Genomic DNA, 21914 nt, shown 5'->3' with positions numbered 1-21914 from the left:
TTTGGCTGTGCTGAGTCTTGGTTGTGGCATGTGAACTCTCAGTTGCAGCATGTGGGATCTAGTTCCCTGGACAGGGAGATCAAACCTGGGCCCTCTGCATTAGGAACGTTAGTAAACTCTCCTCAAAACATGGAAGATGAGGATCACCTACAACTAGGGCTCCTACCTAGAATTATCCAGTAACTCAAAACTATAACTGTGGATAGGATTAGTAAACTCTCCTTCTCCAAACATGGAAGATGAGGATCACCTACAACTAGGGCTCCTACCTACAACTAGGGCTCCTATCTAGAATTATCCAGTAACTCAAAACTATAACTGTGGATAGGATTTGGATTTACCCAAAAAACGAAGAGGGAAATGGTTCAATTCTTTTGCCAGTCCTATCCTTTTTGTTCCTCACTGCTGCATAAGAAAGTGAGTATTTCACTCACAACCAGGAATGATTGTTTCCTTTCCCGTTTCCACTGGAGGAGGAAGTTAACGACCACACCCTGGACTTTGGGGGAGAGAGCTGTACCAGTAGTGTCAGCAATTCCTAAAACAGCTTGAATGAACCCCAACCTGATGCCACACCCACACAGGGCATTTCTGGGGAGAGAATAGCCCTTGGGAGGTATAAACATGCTTAGCTGCATGGTAAGGATAAATAGCAACCCAACCTTAAGGTATGGGGGGCCAGAAACAGCCCAACAAGAAAGGTCCTTCACCTGTTCTAATCATCAGGCTAGGGTCCTGTGCAATAAACACATAAGGATAGGAGATGAAATTTGGAAAGGATTTGCAGGTGATTAACTATGGACCCAGTGCAGACAGCTGTGCAGACCATCATGGTAGTTATTTGCCCTACACATAACTATTTAATGAAAATCTAAAATATGGTTCTAGCTCCATTTCAAATGCTCAACAGCAATAGGTATTGAGCAATGAAGATTATAGAACATGTCTATCATAGCAGAAAGTTCTACTGGACAGTGCTGGTCTAGAGAACCTTTGGTTCCCCACCTCATGGAGAAAAGACAGTATAAAGGGGGTGCATTTATTGTCACTGTTCCAAATGTACAAAAAAAATTAGAAAATAACCCCCCAACTCAATTCCCCCCACCCCCACAACATTCCCCCCCAACACAAATAATTTTTCCCAAAACCACAAACATAAACTGGTTCTGGTATTTTCATAAACAGTGCAGCTAAGAAACAGTTTAGAGAAAATTTAACAGGATTCAGATTATAACCATTCTGCCCTCTCAGCCCTGAGAGGCAGTAATTCCATACGGGTCCCAGTCCTCCCCATTGGTTTTCCCATCTCTGGTGGAAGAGTCCTTTGACAAAGTGGTATGATGTTTGGCTGCTGCTTTAGAGATCCTCCTGTGCCTTCTTCTTCTTCTTGGGTTTTTCTTCTTGAATTACAGGGGGGTTTGTAGCCTCTCGCTTTAGATAGCTAATAAAATCACTTAATTCACGGCCACCCTGAAAACAGAAAGATAAGTCTGAAAATTTAACCTTTTAAAAAATCCACAATTTTCCTCCCCCCCGCCTAATAGGAAGCCTTTTGTATTTTAAAAAGTACATTAACAACCACATATATGGACCATGAGAGTTGAGTTTCCAGTTATATAAACTCAGTTAAAGAACTGGATCTGTATGTGTGTGTCTGTATGTGTGGGGAGATGAGAAAATGCACTTACTTCATATTTCTTTGGATTTTGCTTCTTGTTGGCTGGAGAAAAGTAGATGGTAGGAAAACTGGGAAAAGAAGAAAAGATGAATTTCAGATTTCAGAGTAACTCTAACATACACTTCCATAATAGCTGTTTCCATGAATAACTTCTCTTCATGATTTCTAATCTGACCAGATACTATTGTCCATCAGTGACGAGGTTACATCCTACTAAAACACAGGAATACGACGGCTCACAAGGTCTGGGGCAGTCATGAGGGGCCATGCTGCAGAAACTTTAAGCCAGGAAGGCACTGGTGGTTCTGTGTTCAACTGGAATATGAGGACTCTCCAAACTATGCCCAATACAGAAATGGTTTACAAGCTCATTTTTTCCTATCAATTGCCTAGACACTTTTACAGTTTTTAATCTACTTACCCTCTGACTTCATATGGAGAAGGCACATCGTTGGCTGTGGCATCCATCTTGGCTATGACAATATTTGGATCTTTTCTGAGCTGTTAATAAAAAGGTTAGGTCTTTGAGTTTCAAGCTTTCAGTGACGGACACAGTCAATTTAGGACTTAAAACCATTAACGGCTGGATAGGTTTTGCTGCTGAGATGGAAAGAGTAGTGATACTTTCACAAGTATCAAACTTCCCATAAACTTCCCTTTTCTCTCTTGGTTCCTACATATTAAGACTATATACAGACAGCTGCAAAATTACCTGGCCTAAGTAAGATATCAGCTAAAACAAGTGATTTAAGATGCGGAAATATAATGAATTCATATATGCCATTACCAAATTCAGAAGCCAAGTTACTTTTTAATCATAATCTAGATTGAGTCCAAGGAGTGGAAAGTTAAAGCAAGTAGCTAAGGCACCGAGTAGGCTCAGAGTGCAGTCAGGAGACAGATCACAGGAGATAGTTGAATGAAAATCCACCAGTGCTTAAGTTCTGAACTAATTAGGGTAACTATTAATCAATAGCCAATGCTAACTTCCAACTCAAATTCAACTTTATAATACAGTTCACACTTACCTTCTCTCCCAGTTCTTTATACTTAGGCTCCAGATTCTTACAGTGACCACACCAAGGAGCATAAAACTCAATCAGCACATCTTTATTTTCATTATTCACTATTTCATCAAAATTCTCTGCTACCACTACCTGGAAAACACGTTAAGATTCTCTAGTTAGTAAGGCCAGTTGAATACATTCATGAGCTGTATTTGTTTCTGGACTCAATCCCTCTCAAATTTGTTGTGCTGCCACCGAAAAATACATTATTGAAATCCAACTTGCACTTACAGGCTTTATTAAGATATTACCATTCCCCAGAAAGCAACTCACTCCCATGTCTGTCACCTGTCAGACTAAGTTGAAGAAGTCACAGGAAACAAGTGCTACCCAACTCTTCCTTAAAATAATCTCACAGCAACAATCTTAAAACTACTCTTAGCAGTTAGCTTGTTCTGTCCCAAAGAGTCACCGAGCCCTAATACAAATATCATAAAATTCTCCTGCCTCTATTAAGCATTATGAGCTCTGCCAATGCTTAATTTATGATGAGAGAGGTTAAGGACAAATAAAAACAGAAACTCAACAGCCAACCTCGTCTTCACTTAGACCCAGCATTTTGGGAATAAAAAAGTGAGGAGAGGCAGCTGTGCAGAGGCTTGGGGACACTGTGAGCACCTCACCTTTACAGGCCCATCGTTGCTCTCTGGGATAGGCTCAGACTTCAGGTATCTCTTCAGGTTGCCGTCAAAGTAATCCTGCAGGAATCTCTCAAGAGCCTTGCCATCACGCCTGATATTAGAAAGACAAGGATGAGCTTCTTAACATACTCCCACCAATGAGAGAACTAAAGGCAATTTTTTAGAATAGTTTCCACTTTAGCTTAATTGTTTCTGTTTTAGCTTAAGTTTCAACGCTAGGAAGTAATTGGAAGTTTAAAAAAAAAAAAAGAGGGAGCCCTGATTTCTCAATATGCAGAACTACAGACTGAGTAAGAAGCCACCACCTTCTTGTATTTCTAGTGTGTACTTTGGGGATTAGAAAGGCCAGAGAAAGAACACGTCAGTCCTTCTGGAAATTCAACTCTGCAAAAGAACCAGGTCTGTCTTTGTTGCTCTGGAGAACAGTGCCTATTTATGGTATCTTGTTTTACTAGCTTCACTCACAGGAAAATTTTCTCTTGTTTTAATCTCCCGAAGTCTCAGAAGGTGATGGTCAAAACTGTCTGGTTTTGTCTTAAGATGTCTCCAATTTCCTGAGTTTACTTTAGGCCAAGGTGGTATTCCAAGAAAAAAGACATTCTGTAGGGATGGGAGGGGACTGGTTTGGTCTGAAATTACATCAGTCTCGAAGACGCTATCTAGTGTTCTCTATTTACTATATTTAATGGCAGGGTGGAAAGAGTCACGTAAGAATTCCAAGCTGCCAATCTTTTTGCTTTTCAAAATTCATTAAGAATCATGATCCTTAAAATATCTATAACTAATTAATTGAGAAAAACAACAGTCATGGGTCTTAACCTAGCTTCACATTCCAATGTTCTTCTTTATACATCCTCAGTAGTGTCAAAGGCTTTAATGGTGTCTTTGCAGAATCAAATCCCAAATCCACGCTAACTTGTAACTCACGAGAACTCCTCCTGCATGACAAACTTCTCTCCTTTTGCGGTTCTGATAGCGACAACAGGAATCTCTCCAGTAGTGCTTTCCAAGCCAAAATCAGAAAGTTCGTGGCTAAAGGTTTTGCGGCTGGCTACAGCAAAATAGAGTTTCTTTCCAGCATCCAGGAACTTCTTTGCCACCATCATCACTCTGTGGGAAACAAGGAAGATTTACGCCAAGAGGACACCAGGACGGTAGAGCACTTCTGAAACCAAGCAGCGAGAAAGCAGAAAGCAACATTTAAGAGTCCCTGCAGCCCTCTGGGGTCAGTCTGAACTTGTGTTCTTGTGCACTGACATAGGATTAGGGTGTACTCCAAAGTCTTACTGAACTTCACCGCCAAACTGGTGGTATCCAAGCAAACAATCCATTCCCACTGAATGCTGCCATATTATATAATACAAAATACTGCAGGCATCAATAACTAACCCAAAAGGAAAATCTCTAAGGATAAAGTGCACTGAGGGTGTCAATGGGCAACAAGGCACAATGTGTTAAAGGACATTTCAGATGGCATTTGAATCTTTTCTGGGAGGGCAGGAATCAGCTGTGTCATAAGGCAAAGGAACACCTATGGAAGATATGCCCAATAGTTTTTGGAAATAGTTTATCTGTCCTTATAGCTTCAAATGATCACACATGGTAACAGGATAGTTAGAAGAAACTGTTTATGTGCTGCGTAAACTTGTCTACAAAGGGGAAAAATTATTCTTATTACCTGTTTCTCCAGTAGTTGGAACCTTTAGCATTCTTTTCATAGTCCACATCATAGTAAGCGATAAGTAAATCCTTGTTCTGTAGTAAATCTTTATTGTCTTCTGTCATGTGAGGGCAGATACCAAAACTGAAATGACAAAATCCATTATCAAATCTGGCAGGTTTTTATCTATATTATGAAATTAACATTAAGTAGCTGATAGTATGCTTAATAACTAAGATTTAAAAAGACTAAAATGAAGCCAAGAAATGCCAAAAAAAGTATAAAGATGTACTCACATGTTTTCCTGAATAAATCTTTTAATCTTCCCACTGGTCATTTTCTGTTCTGTATATGCCACCGTCTTGTCTTCAAACTTGTTCGTCAGATGGGAAGGACGAAACAAGGTGATACCCCTTAAAAAAACAACAAAACTTAGTAGGTAGACAGAGAACTATCTCCCATCTTTTATTGTTTGAAGCTCAGACTACCTACACTTGCGGCCACCTCTACTGTCACCACTTAAGCCCATAAGGACTTTCTTCTGGGACCCCAGCCCTGGCAACACGACCCTCTCATCAACACTGAAGAGCTAACCACTCTAATCTCAAGTGTAATAATTGGTTTTAATAAACCTAGGTTGGAAAGTTAGGAGACCTTAGTTCTAATTCTTATTCTACCAACTAACTTCAAAGATCTTGGGCCACGTATCAGTTTAATTCTTCTGGGCTTCAGCTTTTACATCAGTACAAAAGGGGGTTGGAGTAGACAATTTCCAAATCTTTAAAAACAATAGAAAAAAGTACCAAACTTACCCCAAAGCCCTAATATGTACAAATAAGAGAAAGCAGAACTTGCTCTTATTGGAAGGTACCTTGCCCTGACACTCTCCTTGAAAATTCAACTTTCCCATACAGTAAGAAAATTACTTCAATAGAGAAAATATAGTTAAGATCCCTTCCAATTATAGAAATTCTATAGGTATAATTCTATGATTATAGATAATGTTTAGGTTGAGTTCATTAGAAATTTCTCGGTTCTAGATTTCTCTATCCCAGTAAACCCAGTTTACGTAATTTTCCCTTGCTGGTACTACTTTGCTTCTCTCCCTAAGCCAAGTTTTCCTCATCCCACTGAACATCTGAAGGAAATTCCTTCTTTACTTTCTACTAGCCTTTTATTCAGCTAACACCGAACCCCAATTTGGTTCTGAGTCACAGATTCACATCTAATAAACATTCCCAGAAAATATCACTATTCTAACCATTAATATCGTGCCTCTTGCTTTTGCTTCTCCTTCATTCATTCCTCCTCTCCATACTAATCACACCCATACAGTTATATCACTTGTTTTGGGCTAGGTGTCAGCACCTTTAAGTCCTTACAGCCCCCTCTCAACTCTTCCAACATTAACTATGAACTTTATGTCAATTTTAAAACACAGGTATTTTCATAGCATACAGGGAAACTACACAGTGAAAAAGGACCTAATACAAACATGCTGGGCAACCAAGAATCTAAATCTAAGACTTTTATTTTTTAAAGCGGTGTTACCAGTTTCAGAGCAGCTACTGTGAAAAAACTGTAATCAGTTCCAGATGTGATCTTTAATGATGATATGGCATTGGGGTACACATGAAGGCCTTAGGACACCCTTCTTATAAGGTCTTCTAAATAAGACTTCTGATCAGAGGCTGATCGCCACCTTTAATGGCAAGTGTGAGAGGCAGACACAGGGAACAAACCTAAGGTTAACAAGCTGATATGTGGTGTGCGTAATGAGCAGTAGAGCCTCATGGCTAAGCCCAACAACTTTGCAGTCAGACCTTCTGGCTGCAAAGGTTCCACCCTAGTTCTGCCATGTATATATAGCATGTAAAGCTTAACCTCCTTGTATGTCATCCTTAGACTCTCTTGACTGCCTTGCCATCCCTCCCCTTTCAAACCTCCACTGTATGAGTGCCAGTGACTTTTCCTCTGAAACACAAAATTCATCACATTACTCTCTAGCTCAAAGCCTTTCAATGGCTCTCAAATGTCTAAAAGATAAAACCTACACTTTTCTGTATGGCACGTAGGTCTTCTCTAATTTGGTCTCTGCTGACCTCTCCAGCCTCACCTTTCATGACGACCTCATCTATGAACAATACTCCAGCAGGAACACAGGTTCCAACACACCTAGGTTATTTCACATCTCGAGGCCTTCCCTCCTGCTGCTCTACATGGAATAATCTTTATCCCCCACCATAACCTGCCCAGAAAAATTTATCTTTCAAGATACACCTCAAGAGTCACTTTCTCTATGAATTTTTTTTTCCTGATACTACTCCCGATCCCTCCTATGTACTTCTGGTACTCTGCCTAATTTCTATCGCAATACCTGTAATGCTCACTGACACTTGTAGTTTTAAATATATTTACTACCTCCTGCTACTAGATGCCCCTCAAGGGCAGCAACAGTTTCCAGAACTTAGCTTACTGCCTAATAGGTACTCAATAAAGTTTTTGGAAAAACTAGGTTTAAAAACCACCAGTTCAGTCCAGTCCAGTGGTTAGGATTCCACCTTCCAATGCAGGGGGCTGGGTTCGATCCCTGATCAGGAAACTACGATGCCGTATGCCAAGAGGCATGGCCAAAAGATTAAAAAATAATCTTAATAAAAAATAAAAACACCACCAGTTCACACAATAGTACTTGGTCAAGACGCATATCTATAAGGGCATTCAACTCAGTTACTTACTCTCCATCATCATCATATTTGTTCACCAGAGATTCAATATTGGTGTGTGCAAACCGGTAATTATCCCTCAAGTTGCTGGCTGCTTTTAGAAACTCAGAGTGAGCTTCACTGAATAAATCCTTGAAAAAACCTATACAGAAAATGTCAAACACAAGGAAGAAACAGTAAGTGCTGAGACATATTCAAAACTTTAAAACTCCTCTATTCTTCAAATCCTTTATTATGGATAAGCAAAGCAAGATAGGAAGAAGGATCAGTTCTGCTTTGCCATGACTACTGAGGATATTCGACAAAATATTTAGGATAAGAATTCTTTCTCTACCCTTAAAAAAAAAACATTCTTGAGGAAGCCGAGCGAGAGAATTTGTCAGGGTTCAAGTCTTAATTCTAGTTTTCACAGTTGAAAAATTTGAGCATATTGCTTAACTCCTTAGAGTTTCAGGGACTATTTTAGGTGTCAGAGGAGTAAATAAGGCAGTATGTCAAAATAAAATGTAAATTAATTCACCATATTTTTTCTATGTCTAATATCTTTAGAACTTCAAATCTAGTAAAATGTTTACTAAATGTCTACTTATGGTTAACTCCTTGTAAAAAATACAGACTCAGGGCTTCCCAGGTGGCAAAGAGGTAAAGAATCCAACTACAATGCAGGTGACATGGGTTCGATTCTTGGGCCAGGAAGATCCCACATGTCGCAGAGCGGCTAGGCCTGCACACCACAATTACTGAGCCTGCACTTTGGAGCCCGAGAACTGTAACTACTAAAGCCCGAGTGCCCTAGACCCCATGCTCTGCAGCAAGAGAAGACATTGCAATGAGAAATCCTTTCATGCAACCAGAGAGTAGCCCCTGCAACTAGAGAAAAAACTAGAGAAAAGTCTGCATAGCAACAAAGATGGAGAACAGCCTAAATAAATAAAACACACATACATACACAGAATGAATAAAATCCGGCTAAGAAGGGACTTTTAGTCAAACTTAAATGATAAATCATCCTCTACTGCCAGAAAGTCAGTTTCATTACAATAACGAGGAGATTAAGAGAAGCACAAAACTGTATGTTTAAATTTATTTTTAAGTCAAATGTATTATACATTACATTTAAAACAAAACAAAGAACACTCAAGATGTAGAACGTGTTTAATTGGCTCAAGTTATTTCAAAAATAATGAGATATGATAACATCTGGAAAAGCAAAGATTACTGTAAAAATACATACAAACGCCAGCAATTCAATCTTAATTGTAAATTCTTCTACAACTGTGAAAATAGCAGCTACAGAGGTTTATCATTTACCTATACCCTCCCCCTTTATTTTATTTTTTTACCCTCCCCCTTTAAAACCCCATTTTCAGTCGTATTATTTGAGTTAAATCTCAGGAGTTTAAGAATAGGAAAAACTAAAGCTATTCCTATTTTAGTTCTTTGACATTAAATCTTTACATCTGTAAGAATACCAAGCCACTCAAATAAAAAAACACTTTTCCCCCATATTACATTAATAGTAACGCTGACCTAGTTCTTCGAGTTGTCTTTTAACTGCCCATAAGGTTTCGTAAACAGTTTTAACTTGATTGTTTACTCAGACTTAGAGGACTTTTGAAACCATGTTGATGATTTTGTGGCACAATCAAACTTGCTACTTACCCACCACAGAAGCATCTTTATCATTAATGAACTTTTCAAATTCTTCCTCAGTCTTAAGAGGAACTGAAGCTGGTCCAGCCTGTTTCTTCAGGTGGCTGACAATTCCATCTTAAAAGACAAGATGAAAGATTATAGCAACACAAATTTATAATACTTGAAAGGTAACCAACCATTCACATGATTTAAAGTTGGAAAAGTTAAAAAACATACCCAATGACATTTTCTTCCTGTCCCTAGTTACCCAGTTTCCTCCCTGTAGGATAACATGTCAGTTTTTTATATATCCCTCCAGACATATTTTCTTTGCTCCTCTAAAGGCAGCATACACATACGCTGTTCTGTATTTTGTTTTTGCCATTTAACACAATTTAGAGATAATTACGTCAGTAAACATAAAGAGTTATCTCAATCTCTTTATTGCCACATAGTATTTCACTGTATGGATGTAATATAATTTATTTAACCAGCCACAATTGATGAACGTTTGTTTCCAATTCCTTGCTGCTATGATACTACCATAAACAACCTTGTACTAATGTCCTTTTACACATGATTGAGTGCGGTAACTTCCTAAAAGTGGATTCACTGGGTCAAAAAAAGTACATACATTTATAACTGTTTAACTGGCTCCCAATGAGACGGTACTTATTTATATCCCTACCAGTACTGTAGTAAAGCGTTTACAACCACATAAATGATGCCCTTGTGCATTCTGTTCCCTGCTTCAGTCTTTCAGATAACCACCTGGCTTCCTTCCTCACTTCCTCCTTTAGGTCTTCATTCAAAATGTCATCTTCTGGGGGTAGAGAGGGTAAGAATCCACCTGCCAATGCAGGGGACAAGGGTTTGGTTCCTTGTCCGGGAAGATCCCACATGCTGAGAAGCAACTAAACCCATGCCCCACAACTACTGAAGCCTGCATGCCTGGGGGCCAAGAGCCGCAGCTACCGAGCCCCTGTGCTGCAGAGGCACCCCAGCACTAGGCAGAGAAAGCCTGTGTGCAGCAAGCAGAAGGTAAAGGAATACATTCTAAAAATAGGTACACTCAATCAGGTCACATTTGTTTGGCCTGCAAGAGGACAGTAATTACTATATCACCATATAAATTACTATAAAGAACTTTACCTCAGGGGTATGATGAAAAGTGTTACTTTTCTTCCTGAGTATTTAAAATTCTGAGAGGTATAGTGGGAGTGCTGAGCAACCAGTTTATTACTGATCTCCTGGAGCTTACAATATAAGTAAATCTCCAACTAAATCCCCAAATAAGTAAGCAATTTAAACTATCAGATAGTGGGACTTTCCTGGTAGTGCAGTGGGTAAGACTCTGGCTCCCAATGCAGGGAGTTTGATCCCTGGTTGGGGAACTAGATCCCGCATGCATCCTGTAACTCAGAAGTCCACGAGTAGCAACTAAGATCCAGCACAGCCAACAAATTAATTAAACGTCAGAGTTAGGCAGGGGCCATGGTATGTAGAGCTTTGTGTACAAGTAACAATCATACATGCTGAAAAAATCCCACGTCACCTAAAATGCCCAAACTGAGCGAACCTTCCTCTTAGTTTTTCATCATAAAAAGGTAAAATATGCCCAGTTAATTGTTAAGACTCAAGATAAAACTGTCCAAAATATATTTTCTCATCCATTATGGGCCCTAACAATGGGGCCAGACCACTTACCTCCTAAACCTCTCCTGTCATCCTTGCTAATTATATTCCAGCCACAAGGTCCTTCTGTCCCTTGAACACATCAAGCTCAGTGACATCTTAGGGTCTTTTTGCACCTGTTTTCCCTCTGCCTGGAAAGCTTTGGTCCACATATTCTCATGGCGAGCTCCTTCCTAGCATTCAGCTCAAAGGTTACCTCCCTAATCACCCTTATAATAATGTGGTATTCCACCCCCAATCACTATCATATCATACAGTTTTATTTTTCTCCTTTTTAATGCTCTTATAACTAACTGAATTTATCTTATCCATATAGATTATTTATGTGTATAATAATACAGCATACACGCTTTTTAAATTGTGGTAAAATATACATAGCATAAAATTTGCCATCTTAACCATTTTAAAGTACATATTTCTGTGGCATCAAGTACGTCCACACCGTTGTTCAACTAATTTCCAGACTGCAGAAATGAATTGCTTTCATCTTGCAAAACTGAAACTCTCTTCATTATAAACAACTCCCCACCACCCTTGTGAAGCACATTCTACTTTGTCTCTAGGAAGCTGACCACTCAAGGAACTTCACAGAAGTGGAATGACATAGTTTTGTCTTTTTGTGACTGGCTTATCTCACTGAGCATGTCTTCACAGTTCACCCATGTCACAGCACATCAGAACTAACTTTTTAAGGTTGAATAATATTCCATTGTATTATGTACAATTTATATATAATTCTTCCAGACTCTTTTAATTCTTTTAAGTATATACTCAGAAGTGGAACTGGTGGATCATACAGTAATTCTATTTTTACTTTTTTAGGAACCGCTGTGCTGTTTTCCACAGTGGCTGCATGCATTATTTTATGTCAAGTTCACATCACCATTGCACAAGAGTTCAAATTTCGCCACATCCTTGCCAACACTTGTTCTTTTCTTTTTTAGCAGTAGTTACCCTAATGGACGTGATGTGGTTATCTACGTATGTATATTTTATGTAGTGCTGTGTATATTTTATGTGGTGCACATAGTGCTACGTGTGAGTGCTGCCTCCATTGCCCAGAATCTGAGCATCACAAAAGTGAGAACCGTGGCTGCTTTATTCATCAGTAAATTCTGGGCACCATACTTCAGGATCTGGCACAGTCAGTACTCAATAAATATTTGTCAAATAAGAAAATGCCTGGTAAACCTTATAAATCAACCTCAAGTATTTTCTATATTACTTACATAATCTGTTCAGTTAGAGAAGTCTTTTGTCAAGTGTCCACTCTGACCTCCTAGATGAGGAATTTTTAAATATGTTGTATAGAAAATGTCAAGTTTCCACTACAAAGAACAGAGGACCCAAATAGTTACAGTTTCCAGGACGTAACTCAGGGTCCTTACCAGCAGTCCTGGGCCCATCGTAGGCCCCCGACTCTTCACCATCTCTGAAGATCTTCAGGGTGGGGTACCCGCTCACTCCATACTTATTACAAGTGTTTGTGTTGGCAGTACAGTCCACCTGAAGACGCAAACACGTGAGCCACTTGTTATCCCAGAGTCTGCTGCAGGCTTTCCCACATTCCCAAAACATCAAGAGCGGTCAAACCAAAATATCAAGCAATTCTTGACACACACCCCACAGAACACTAGATTTTAAAGGCAGACTGGTGCTGGTCTAGTTACATCAGAACCACCTAACAGGAACTCTAAAATTTAGATTCCTAGGCCTCACACAAAATGCACAAATGACTATTTAAATTCTACCCTGGGAGTCTCTATTGTCTAAAGCAATGTTTTCCACCCTTTCCCCATCCCTCAGAATATGCAAGAAATAAATCACTTAAATTAGTAACAGTGAAAAAAAAAAAAAAAAAATTAGTAACAGTGGCTTACTTTGATAATGATTATCATCAATGGGATGTATGGATTGACATATAACCATCAGGTGGGGTATAATTTGATTTAGCAAGTCACAAATGGTTATTAGCAAAGGTACTGACATTTAAACAAGTTCCCTGAGCTAGTCTGAATCTGGGCTAAACTATAACATGACAGACAGATCTAGTGAGACCTACCAGGAAGACAAAAAACATTTTTCCGTTTATTTAGCCACTTATTCCAAGCAAGGTAATGTGGCCAGCACTTTGCATGTATTACCTCATTTAACCTACACAAGATTCTGAGGCACGATCCCAATGCCTTAAAATAAACTGAAGTTCAGAAAAGTAATGTATCTACAGTAATGTAGGCTACAGCTACATGAGGCAGGAACAAAGTCATGACAGAAACTCTTTCTTTTTAAAATTAGTTTATTTTCTATTGAAGGATAATTGCTTTACAGAATTTTGCTGTTTTCTGTCAAACCTCAACATGAATCAGCCATGAAAGTGAAAGTGAAGTCGCTCAGTCGTGTTCGGCTCCTTGCGACCCCACGGACTGTAGCCCACCAGGCTTCTCAGTCCATGGGATTTTCCAGGCAAGAATACTGGAGTGGGTTGCCATTTCCTTCTCCAGGGGATCTTCCGGACTCAGGGATCGAACTCGGGTCTCCCGCACTGTAGGCAGACGCTTTACTGTCTGAGCTACCAGGGCAATGAGCCATGGGTATATATATATATCCCCTTCCCTTTGAACCTCCCTCCCACCTCCCTCCCCATCCCACCCCTCTAGGTTGATACAGAGCCCCTGGTTTGAGTTTCCTGAGCCACACAGCAAATGCCTGTTGGCTGTCTATTTTACATATGGTAATGTAAAAAAAGATGGAACGCTTCACGAATCTGGGTGTCATCCTTGCGCAGGGGCCATTTAATCTTTCTCTGTATCGTTCCAATTTTAGTATACGTACTGCCGAAGTGAGCACTGAACTCTTTTTTTTTCCTATGGCAAGTTGCCATAGAACATCAGGATTAAAAGTAGCTTTCAGGAATTCCCTGGTCATCCAGTGGCTAAGAGTCTATGCTCCCAATGCTGGGGGCCAGGGCTTGATCCCTCATCAGGGAACTAGATCCCACATGCTGCAACTAAAACTCAGTGCAGCCAAAGTAATAAATTAAAAAAAAAATATATATATATATATATATATATATATATCAGTTTTCAAAAACAGTCCCATATAGATATGAATTATTTACTTGAGGCTGGTAAGATATGAACTTTTAGACTGGAGCAACTAGGAGTCTGCGACACAACAATGACAAAATTCTGGAAGCATTACTTTGACTGTAAAAGCAAATACTAAGTTTACAGTTGACCAATTACTCACTTAACATCCTCTTGTCATCTTCCTATTCCCATCACTGTGACTAGTGTATAGTAATTTAGGGAACTCATTACTCAACGATAATTTTCTCTGACCTTGTCTACTGTAATTTTACTTTCCATATTTGCCTCTTAATTTTTATTTACCATATATCGTACTTTTGTCATATGCCAGTATTTCCCTTAGTTTTACCACTTTTAATCTTTCAAACCCATAATCAATAGTCAGTCGTGTATTTGCCCAGAACCCCATTTTCTCTCTTCTTAGCAAGTATGAACAAAGAAAATCAATGTTAATTGTTAACCAATAACTATTTAAAATACTTTTGTTTCCTTTAATGAAGAATTTGCCTATACTCACCTTTGCTAATGGGACTATTCCTTTTAATCTGGTAGCTGCAGCTTCATACTCTGGGGCAAGCTTTTTGCAGTGTCCACACCTATGTAAATATATTAAAGAAAAAGCTTATATATCCTATAAGTTTATTAATTTTGTTTCTCTAGGAAGGACTTCAAATTATCCTACTACTTTTGACTATTAGCTGCTTCCAAAAGAAAACACATCACCTGAACAAAATCCAGTACTGATAAGGTTAATCAGATCTCTCAGAAGTAAAGGTACTATTATCTCAAGCCTGTGATCTACTCTACAGGACTGACTCAGTCCAGAACAGCTTCTATCTTCTCAATTAAAAGTGCAGTGGGGGTGGGGGGATAAACTGGGAGTCTGGAAGTAACATATACACGATACTATATAGTAAACAAGGGCTTACCATATAGCACAGCAAACTATATTAAGTATCTTGTAATAACCTATAATGGGAAAGAATCTAAAAGATGTATCTAAGAAGCAAGCCTGATTTTTATGGCTACAGAGTTCACCTGACTATAAGAGCTGACGAGGATAAAGCATTATGTCAATTAGAGTATTTTCCCAGAGGGCCATCGTAACACCTGCTCCTCTGCCCAGAAGTCCTACCCATCCCTCAGGCACACTGTACTTCCAACGTGGGGAGGAGTACATCAGTACACAGCTAGCCCCACTATGTATCATCTCTTCAAAAACCAACAGGTTGCAGAGGGAGCCCTTAGAGAAGGTGCGTAGTTCTTCAACCTTCCCACAGACAGCAAAAATAGAATTAGAAAACATAAGGAAACAAGGAAGAAATTTGAGCTGATGTATTTCATAGCCAAAAGTCACATATTTTATTTAGTAATGGATGAATAAGTAACTCTGAAACATTTTGCCCCCCAAAACTTGTTTAAAACAAAATGAAGAATTTATATTCTTCAAGGTCCATAGAAGTCCTACTCAAAAATAATCATTAGAAAGCTGACATAGAAAAAAGAGTAATATTAAAAACAAACTATAACATTAGATGTTGCTTAGGGTCGCTGAATAATTGATGCTTTTGAACTGTGGTGTTGGAGAAGACTCTTGGAGAGTCCCTTGGACTACAAGGACATCAACCCTGAATATTCACTGGAATGACTGATAACTGAAGCTGAAGCTCCAACACTTTTTGACCACCTGATGCGAAGAACTGACTCACTGGCAAAGAACCTGATGCTAGGAAAGACTGAAGGCAGAAGGGACGACAGAGAATGAGATGGTTGGGTGGCATCACCAACTCGATGGACATGAGTTTGAGGAAGCTCCGGGAGTTGGTGAAGGACAGGAAAGCCTGGCGTGCTGCAGTCCATGGTGTTGCAAAGAGTCAGACACGACTGAGTGACTGAACTGAACTAGGGTCACAGACATATTTACTAAAAGTATAGAAGAACCAAATGATAAAAACCAAATTCAGGATAAAGGAGTGTGTAACATGGGGAAAGGGCACACAGGGGACTTCAACTGTATTCACTTTATTTTTTAGACTGGGCGGATGGTGAATTAATGGCATTCCTTATACTGTATTTCACAGACGCACATTTTACTGAATCAGAACATCAGAAACTGGGATATGTCTTGCAATCACGTCATGGTTTCAGTGGTAACATTTCTCTCTTTGTGAGACATAAAATATGGTATTACTCATTATATCCTCTGTATTCCATAATATATTAAAAAATTCATGCACGTGGGTTGTAACAAAAATACAAAAATTCCAATTGATTTAATAAAATAACCAAATTAGCTGAGAAATCTAGGCTTCTGGGAATATAATACAGGTGCAAAGGTTAAAAATGAATGTGTATTAAAGAACTGATCTGGGTCTTAAAGATATAAGGCTTCATACAGGACAGGATAGGGTATTTTAGAGAAGGGAATAGTAGAGCAAAAGTAAAATTACTAGTAAGAATGATTCATTCAAGAGAACTATGAAGGGCTTTTTTTTGTAAGAGACAATAAATGTGTTATATGTATTAAGAGATTTCTGTTGAATACATATGTAGTAATTGTCCAAAAAGACTGAGGCAACAGATTTCTGAACAGTTTCACTTCAGCTACCTTTAAACATCTGAAGAGAAAAAATAGCATAAAATAATTAGGCCAGACCAGTGGGTCTCAACACAGATGCATATACAAAATATCAATTAAGCATTAAAAAAAACCCCAAAACCCTGTGGTGAGGCACCCCCCTGGGGCTCACTGAATGATTCCTCTGGGAATGCAGGAGATAATCAGAGGGACTGGGCTGGGACTAAAAACCTTAAGCACTGCTACTATTCACAATATCATCAAATACCCAACAGGAGGACCTGTCTGACAAGTTCCAGTGGAGGAGACTGCCTCTTTAAAATTCATCAGGAATGGAATTTAGGTGGATTTTGAAGGTGATCATCAAATTTTACCACTACTTCTTTCACCTACTACTGGATAATACTAAAACACAAATAATCCCATTCACCTTCAGGGATGCTGCTGCTGCTGCTGCTAAGTCGCTTCAGTCTGACTCTGTGCGACCCCATAGACGGCAGCCCACCAGGCTCTTCCATCCCTGGGATTCTCCAGGCAAGAACACTGGAGTGGGTTGCCATTTCCTTCTCCACCAGGGATGCTACCTAGCAACTAATCCAGGTAGTTTAAGGAATCCCAACATATATTCACCCAACAATCATTACTTCATGACTGCAATGTGTCATATGCTGTTTTAGCTTTTGACAGAAGAAAAACTGATACAGTCCTAGCCCTGCAGAAACATCAGTCTGGCAGGGGTGATAGATAGTATCAATAGGTCCTGATAGAGGGAGCAACCAGTTAGTGGTCCAGAGAAGCAAGAAGTTAACTATTGAGCTAAACCTTATTTAAAAGACCAAATGGGGGTGGGAGAGGGGAAGGGAATTCCAAGGAAAGAAATCAGTATGTGTAAGAAAAATATTAACTAAATCCACTTCATGCTATCTTTTTCTATATCTATAAACACAGTAGCAGGTATCAATACTACTGCCCCAGAGGACAGGGCACAAACCTATAACACATGCAGATGCTGAAGACTTAAAACTTCACACTGACCAATAATTTTCAGAAATTATCACATTTAAATAGTTCTATTTATTCCCCCAGAAATCCAGATACTCCCATTCTTCCAAATTACATAGATGATGACTTCATAATGGAAACATTAGGCTACAGAATCAGCTGCAAAGAAATCTGTCACTTTCACTTGTAAAACGAGAGTGGAAAAAATACCCTAGGACAAATGAGAAAAACAACTTGCTCAAAACAGGTCCATTTTACTCTTAACAAGGCTTCTTTAACTGTTCCTATCTCACGTGTAACAAGAGTACGAAGGAATAATAGCAGCTGGAAAATATTTTCAGCTAAAATATTAATAAATAAAAATAGCTGAATGTGAAGAAATAAGGACATCATCAACAGGAGACTTCCTTGATTTCAAATTACTCATTCAGCAAACTGATCCTTCCTGTAGGCATTGTGGAGGATGACTCTTTACCTTTCAGACCAGTTAAAAGGTGACACCATAGCAGAGGTCCACCCAACTTTAGGGACAGTTTAGTGCACGATGGGCCATGCAGTTCTTAGGGAAGCACATACAACAATTTAAAGTAGCATGTGCGTGAGTGTGGAGTCTCTTCGGTGGTGTCCCACTCTGTGCGACCCCATGGACTGTAGCCCGCCAGGCTCCTCTGTCCAAGGGATTCTCCAGGCAAGAATACTGGAGTGGGTTGCCATGCCCTCCTCCAGGGAATCTTCCTGACCCAGGGATCGAACCTGAGTCTCTCGTATCTCCTGCACTGGCAGGCCGGTTCTTTACCACTAGCGCCCCCAGGGAAGCCCATAAAGTAGCACAGAACACCTCAATTGTAAAAATAAAAATCTGCTTTAAACTGTCTGATAGCCCACAATTCTCCAGCAATTCACTTCATATTCACCCCTGTAGTCACAGAGGCACCTCCCAGCTTTGATACAGCTCCATACAGCCATTCTAACTACAGGAACACCCCCTCAAAGTCAACAGCATTGTTATGTGATTGGGACCAGTTGTTTCTGAGAGAATGGGAGTTCTAGAGATGTATAAAGACCACCTATGATGTGTAATCAGCACTCCCAGTTAGTCATGGGAACGCCCTAGATGCAAGTCTATCAGAAGTTGAAAACATGTTGCTAAATAAGCACACCCTCTGGTTCGGGTGGTCTTCATTACAGGACTTCTAGTGTACCCTCAAGTCGGCTGAGCCCCTGTAGAGTGAAGACCAGAGTTACTGACAGAAGTAAATGCAAGTTATCCATTAACTTTCTTTTCCTTAGACTTCTGAATACAAAGTTTTTAATTAAGGGTCACTGTGGCAGGAGAAAAATTAAGTACTGTAATTAGCATGGTTATATTGAGCCGTCCCCAGCGTTAAGATAATCATTGTTTGCTATGATAAATATCTTGGGGGTAAAAAAAAAAAAAAGCCAACATTCAGGTTTCCTGGGCCAGAAATTCTATTTGCTCTCTCCCCACCCCCAGCCCCAGTCAGTTGTATCCTAAGGAACTTACACCCTAGTAAAGTCACCCTTAGGTGCAGTATTTCTCCAACACTGCTTACTTTCTCCTTGGGGTCTTCTTTGGGATTTTCCAGAAATCCTAATTGAAACTGACCACTTAGACAGCTTCTGGTGGAATTAATCTGTTCATCTACTCTTTCTAACTGAATTCTGCTGGTGCTGAGAAGCATCAGTTGAACGAATAAAGTGTGCACCAGGCGATGGACACAATAACTGCCTGCCTTAAGAAGGCACAAGTGACCATTCTGCAGCCACTTGAGTGACCTTGGCTAGATACCAACGGCTGCTTGGGGCAAGAAGAAAGGAAGTACCCTGGGGGCCCAGGGCCTCCGCATTTGGCGAAACGTTAGCTTTCAATATAAGGTCTCGCGAAGCCTAGTCTGTAGACAGTAGCACTGACTCACGCAGAAACTCTAAAGATACCATCGAAGCTGGGTGGAGGGGGAGGGGGTGGTTAAACCCTCTGCAAATAGGAAGTGCGGCAGGAGCACCGAGGTAAGGATGTGGCCCTGCGCGAGAGGGGCCTTCGCTTTCTCCTTCTCGGCTCTCGCTTCCAGGAGGATCAGCACCGACGTCTCCGCTCTCGGCAAGGCAGCTCGGGTCTCCGTGGGCGGAAAACCTGCCGGCCGCAGCCGTGCTCTCCGGAATGATGGAGGGCGCCGACGCTGCGTAGGCCCAACCGTTCCCGCGCCTTCGCCCCCTGCCCACCCGGCCGCCCCTCTGACGCCCCGGCTGAGTGGCCTCACCAGGGGGCGAAGAACTCGACCAGCATGAGGCCCGAAGAGCCCGTGTCGGTGATGCGACTCTCGAAGTTGTCGTCCGTGAGTTCCAGCACATCGGAGGCAACAGCGAGGCGGGCCGCGGCGAGGAGCAGCGCCAGGCCCGGGAACAGCGGTAGGCGGCGGAGGCGCATGGCGACGAGGTAAGGCGAGGGGGGCGGCCAGGAGGGTCGGGGGCTCGGCGGGGACTGCGGAGACCGGGCCGGCGACCACGCACCCTCAGCCTGCGATCGCGCGTCTGGCCCAGGCGGACCTGCAGCCGGAGGTCCCAACCCCCCAGCCCGGCTCGGGCCGCAGTGTGGCAGCCGCCGATTGGCTGTGCGGCGCCTGCGTCGGGCGGGCGGGACCAGCTGGTAACCGCCGAGTGGCCGGAGCGCGGGGCGGGGCCGAGGCGGCGAGCGCCGGGGCGACCGGGGCTGCGAAGGGGGGCCCGGGTCGCTGGCTGCTGCTGGGGGTGGGTCCGGGGGCCAGCCGGAACCCGGGACCGGGCGGGACCGGGCGGGAGCCGGACGTGTGGCGCTGCGGAGCTGGGAGCCGGCCCTGAGTTCGTCCCGCCTGCGGAGAGCCGACCTCAGGGGGCTCCAGAACCGGAGGCGGAGGAGTTGAAGTCAGGGCTGAGTGGGCGGAAGAGAGCCTGGGCTGAGATGAGGCCCAGGAGCGGGAATTGAGAGAAGGAGCTGGCGCCCGAGGGAGCGCGTTGAAGTGGTCACGTTTGGGATCGGACACATCTTCAAAATGTCAGGCTGTTGCCTTTTACCCAATTCCTCGTGGAACTGGGTTTTTCTTTTCGGGGGCTGTCCCTGAGCCCTCCCTCTGTCCCAACTCATTGCATTACCTGACTCCTTCAGGTCCAGGTGGTGCTTGAATTCCTCTTTGTCCAACCCCAGGACTCCTACCTTTTGTGGCTGCTGCATTCAACTAGAAATGCTGTCACACGGGTGAAGGCGCCTGGCCGCTTAGTCAACTACGCAGATTCCTTAATGACTCCCGTCTCCTTTTGTTTCAAAAGGCCTTGAGTCTGAGTACAATGTATTTGTCTTCTTAAGGGCGAAGACCTTGGGAGAAAGGGAAGAGAATCTCCAAGTCTTGGTGCAACTCCAAAAATGAAATGACACTCTTTTATTTTCTTAACAGACATGCCCACTTATCACCCATCAGGACACATGCAACTACCCCGGGCTGATGCCATTCGTTCCCGGCTCATTGATACTTTCTCTCTCATCGAGCATCTCCAAGGCTTGAGCCAAGCTGTGCCACGGCACACCATCCGAGAGATACTTGGTCAGCAGCCTGTTTCTTCACTAAGATGCATTTAAGGCTCCCATCCACACCCTTCCCAGGTGGCAAAGTGGTAAAGAATTCTGCCTGCCAATGCAGGAGATGCGGGTTTCATCCCTGGGTGGGGAAGATCTCCTGGAGGAAGAAATGGCAACCCTCTCCAGTATTCTTGTTTGGAAAATCCCAGGGACAGAGGAGCCCAGGGGGCTACAGTCCATGGGGTCACAAAGAGTGGGACACAGCTGAGTGACTGAACACACACACACACACATGTAACCACACCCTCCAAAGAGTAGGAAGCAGAGAAAATTTTAAGGGTGGAAAATTCAGGGGAGATTGGTTTGGTTGCAGCTTTAAAAAGTTACACCAAACTTGATAAAGACTTAATAAATAAAACTCTGAATCCAGGAGATAGAACTATGTCCCTTGTTTTCAGGCCTAGGATAGCTAGTAGTCCTGGCTGGCCTGGATATTTCTACCAAGGACACAAAACTTTGAGGGTTGAACCTGTAACTTATCTTGGGAATGAACAGTGTTGGTCATAAGCAATAGG

At 41.6% G+C, this 21914-nt stretch overlaps 3 protein-coding genes and 1 non-coding gene across 4 annotated transcripts in view; 1 reads left to right on the top strand and 3 right to left on the bottom strand.

Annotated features, from left to right (window-relative positions):
- Positions 1-1018: 1018 nt before the first annotated feature.
- PDIA3 (protein disulfide isomerase family A member 3) lies at positions 1019-20373 on the bottom strand. The gene is made up of 13 exons (XM_043434288.1): positions 20051-20373; positions 14709-14787; positions 12491-12608; positions 9435-9542; positions 7785-7914; positions 5343-5459; positions 5065-5190; positions 4314-4496; positions 3369-3477; positions 2707-2835; positions 2100-2179; positions 1689-1746; positions 1019-1470 (listed from the first exon to the last, which is right to left on the bottom strand). The coding sequence occupies exons 1-13, from the start codon at positions 20215-20217 to the stop codon at positions 1357-1359; spliced, it is 1518 nt and encodes a 505-aa protein (XP_043290223.1). The 5' UTR covers positions 20218-20373; the 3' UTR covers positions 1019-1356.
- On the bottom strand, positions 13843-13949 carry LOC122419830. The gene has a single exon (XR_006263050.1). It is a non-coding gene; the product is annotated as a U6 spliceosomal RNA (small nuclear RNA).
- On the bottom strand, positions 20303-21032 carry LOC122419602 (vegetative cell wall protein gp1-like). The gene is made up of 2 exons (XM_043434295.1): positions 20919-21032; positions 20303-20697 (listed from the first exon to the last, which is right to left on the bottom strand). The coding sequence occupies exons 1-2, from the start codon at positions 20995-20997 to the stop codon at positions 20303-20305; spliced, it is 474 nt and encodes a 157-aa protein (XP_043290230.1). The 5' UTR covers positions 20998-21032.
- Positions 20459-21914, top strand: part of CATSPER2 (cation channel sperm associated 2) — a 15523-nt gene continuing 14067 nt past the window's right edge. The window contains exons 1-2 of the mRNA XM_043434287.1: positions 20459-20537; positions 21218-21364. Of these exons, the coding sequence (XP_043290222.1) occupies positions 21220-21364 (145 nt within the window). The 5' untranslated portion in view covers positions 20459-20537; positions 21218-21219. The remainder of the gene's footprint in view (positions 20538-21217; positions 21365-21914) is intronic.

Source organism: Cervus canadensis, chromosome 17 (genome assembly GCF_019320065.1).
Source record: "Cervus canadensis isolate Bull #8, Minnesota chromosome 17, ASM1932006v1, whole genome shotgun sequence".
Lineage (NCBI taxonomy): Eukaryota > Metazoa > Chordata > Mammalia > Artiodactyla > Cervidae > Cervus > Cervus canadensis.
Note: the sequence above shows the minus strand (reverse complement) of the source record. Positions and strands in the feature narration are given on the sequence as shown.

Excerpts from the sequence above, each read along its gene's own strand:
- PDIA3 (XM_043434288.1), bottom strand. The coding sequence starts at position 20,217 with ATGCGCCTCCGCCGCCTACCGCTGTTCCCGGGCCTGGCGCTGCTCCTC. Across the intron at positions 3,478-4,313 it reads GTCATGCAGGAGGAGTTCTC|GCGTGATGGCAAGGCTCTTG; the intron begins GTGAGTTACAAG and ends TTCTAATATCAG. Across the intron at positions 1,471-1,688 it reads AAAATCCAAAGAAATATGAA|GGTGGCCGTGAATTAAGTGA; the intron begins GTAAGTGCATTT and ends TTCTGTTTTCAG.
- LOC122419602 (XM_043434295.1), bottom strand. The coding sequence starts at position 20,997 with ATGCAGCAGCCACAAAAGGTAGGAGTCCTGGGGTTGGACAAAGAGGAA. Across the intron at positions 20,698-20,918 it reads CCTGGACCTGAAGGAGTCAG|CCCTGACTTCAACTCCTCCG; the intron begins GTAATGCAATGA and ends CCGCCCACTCAG.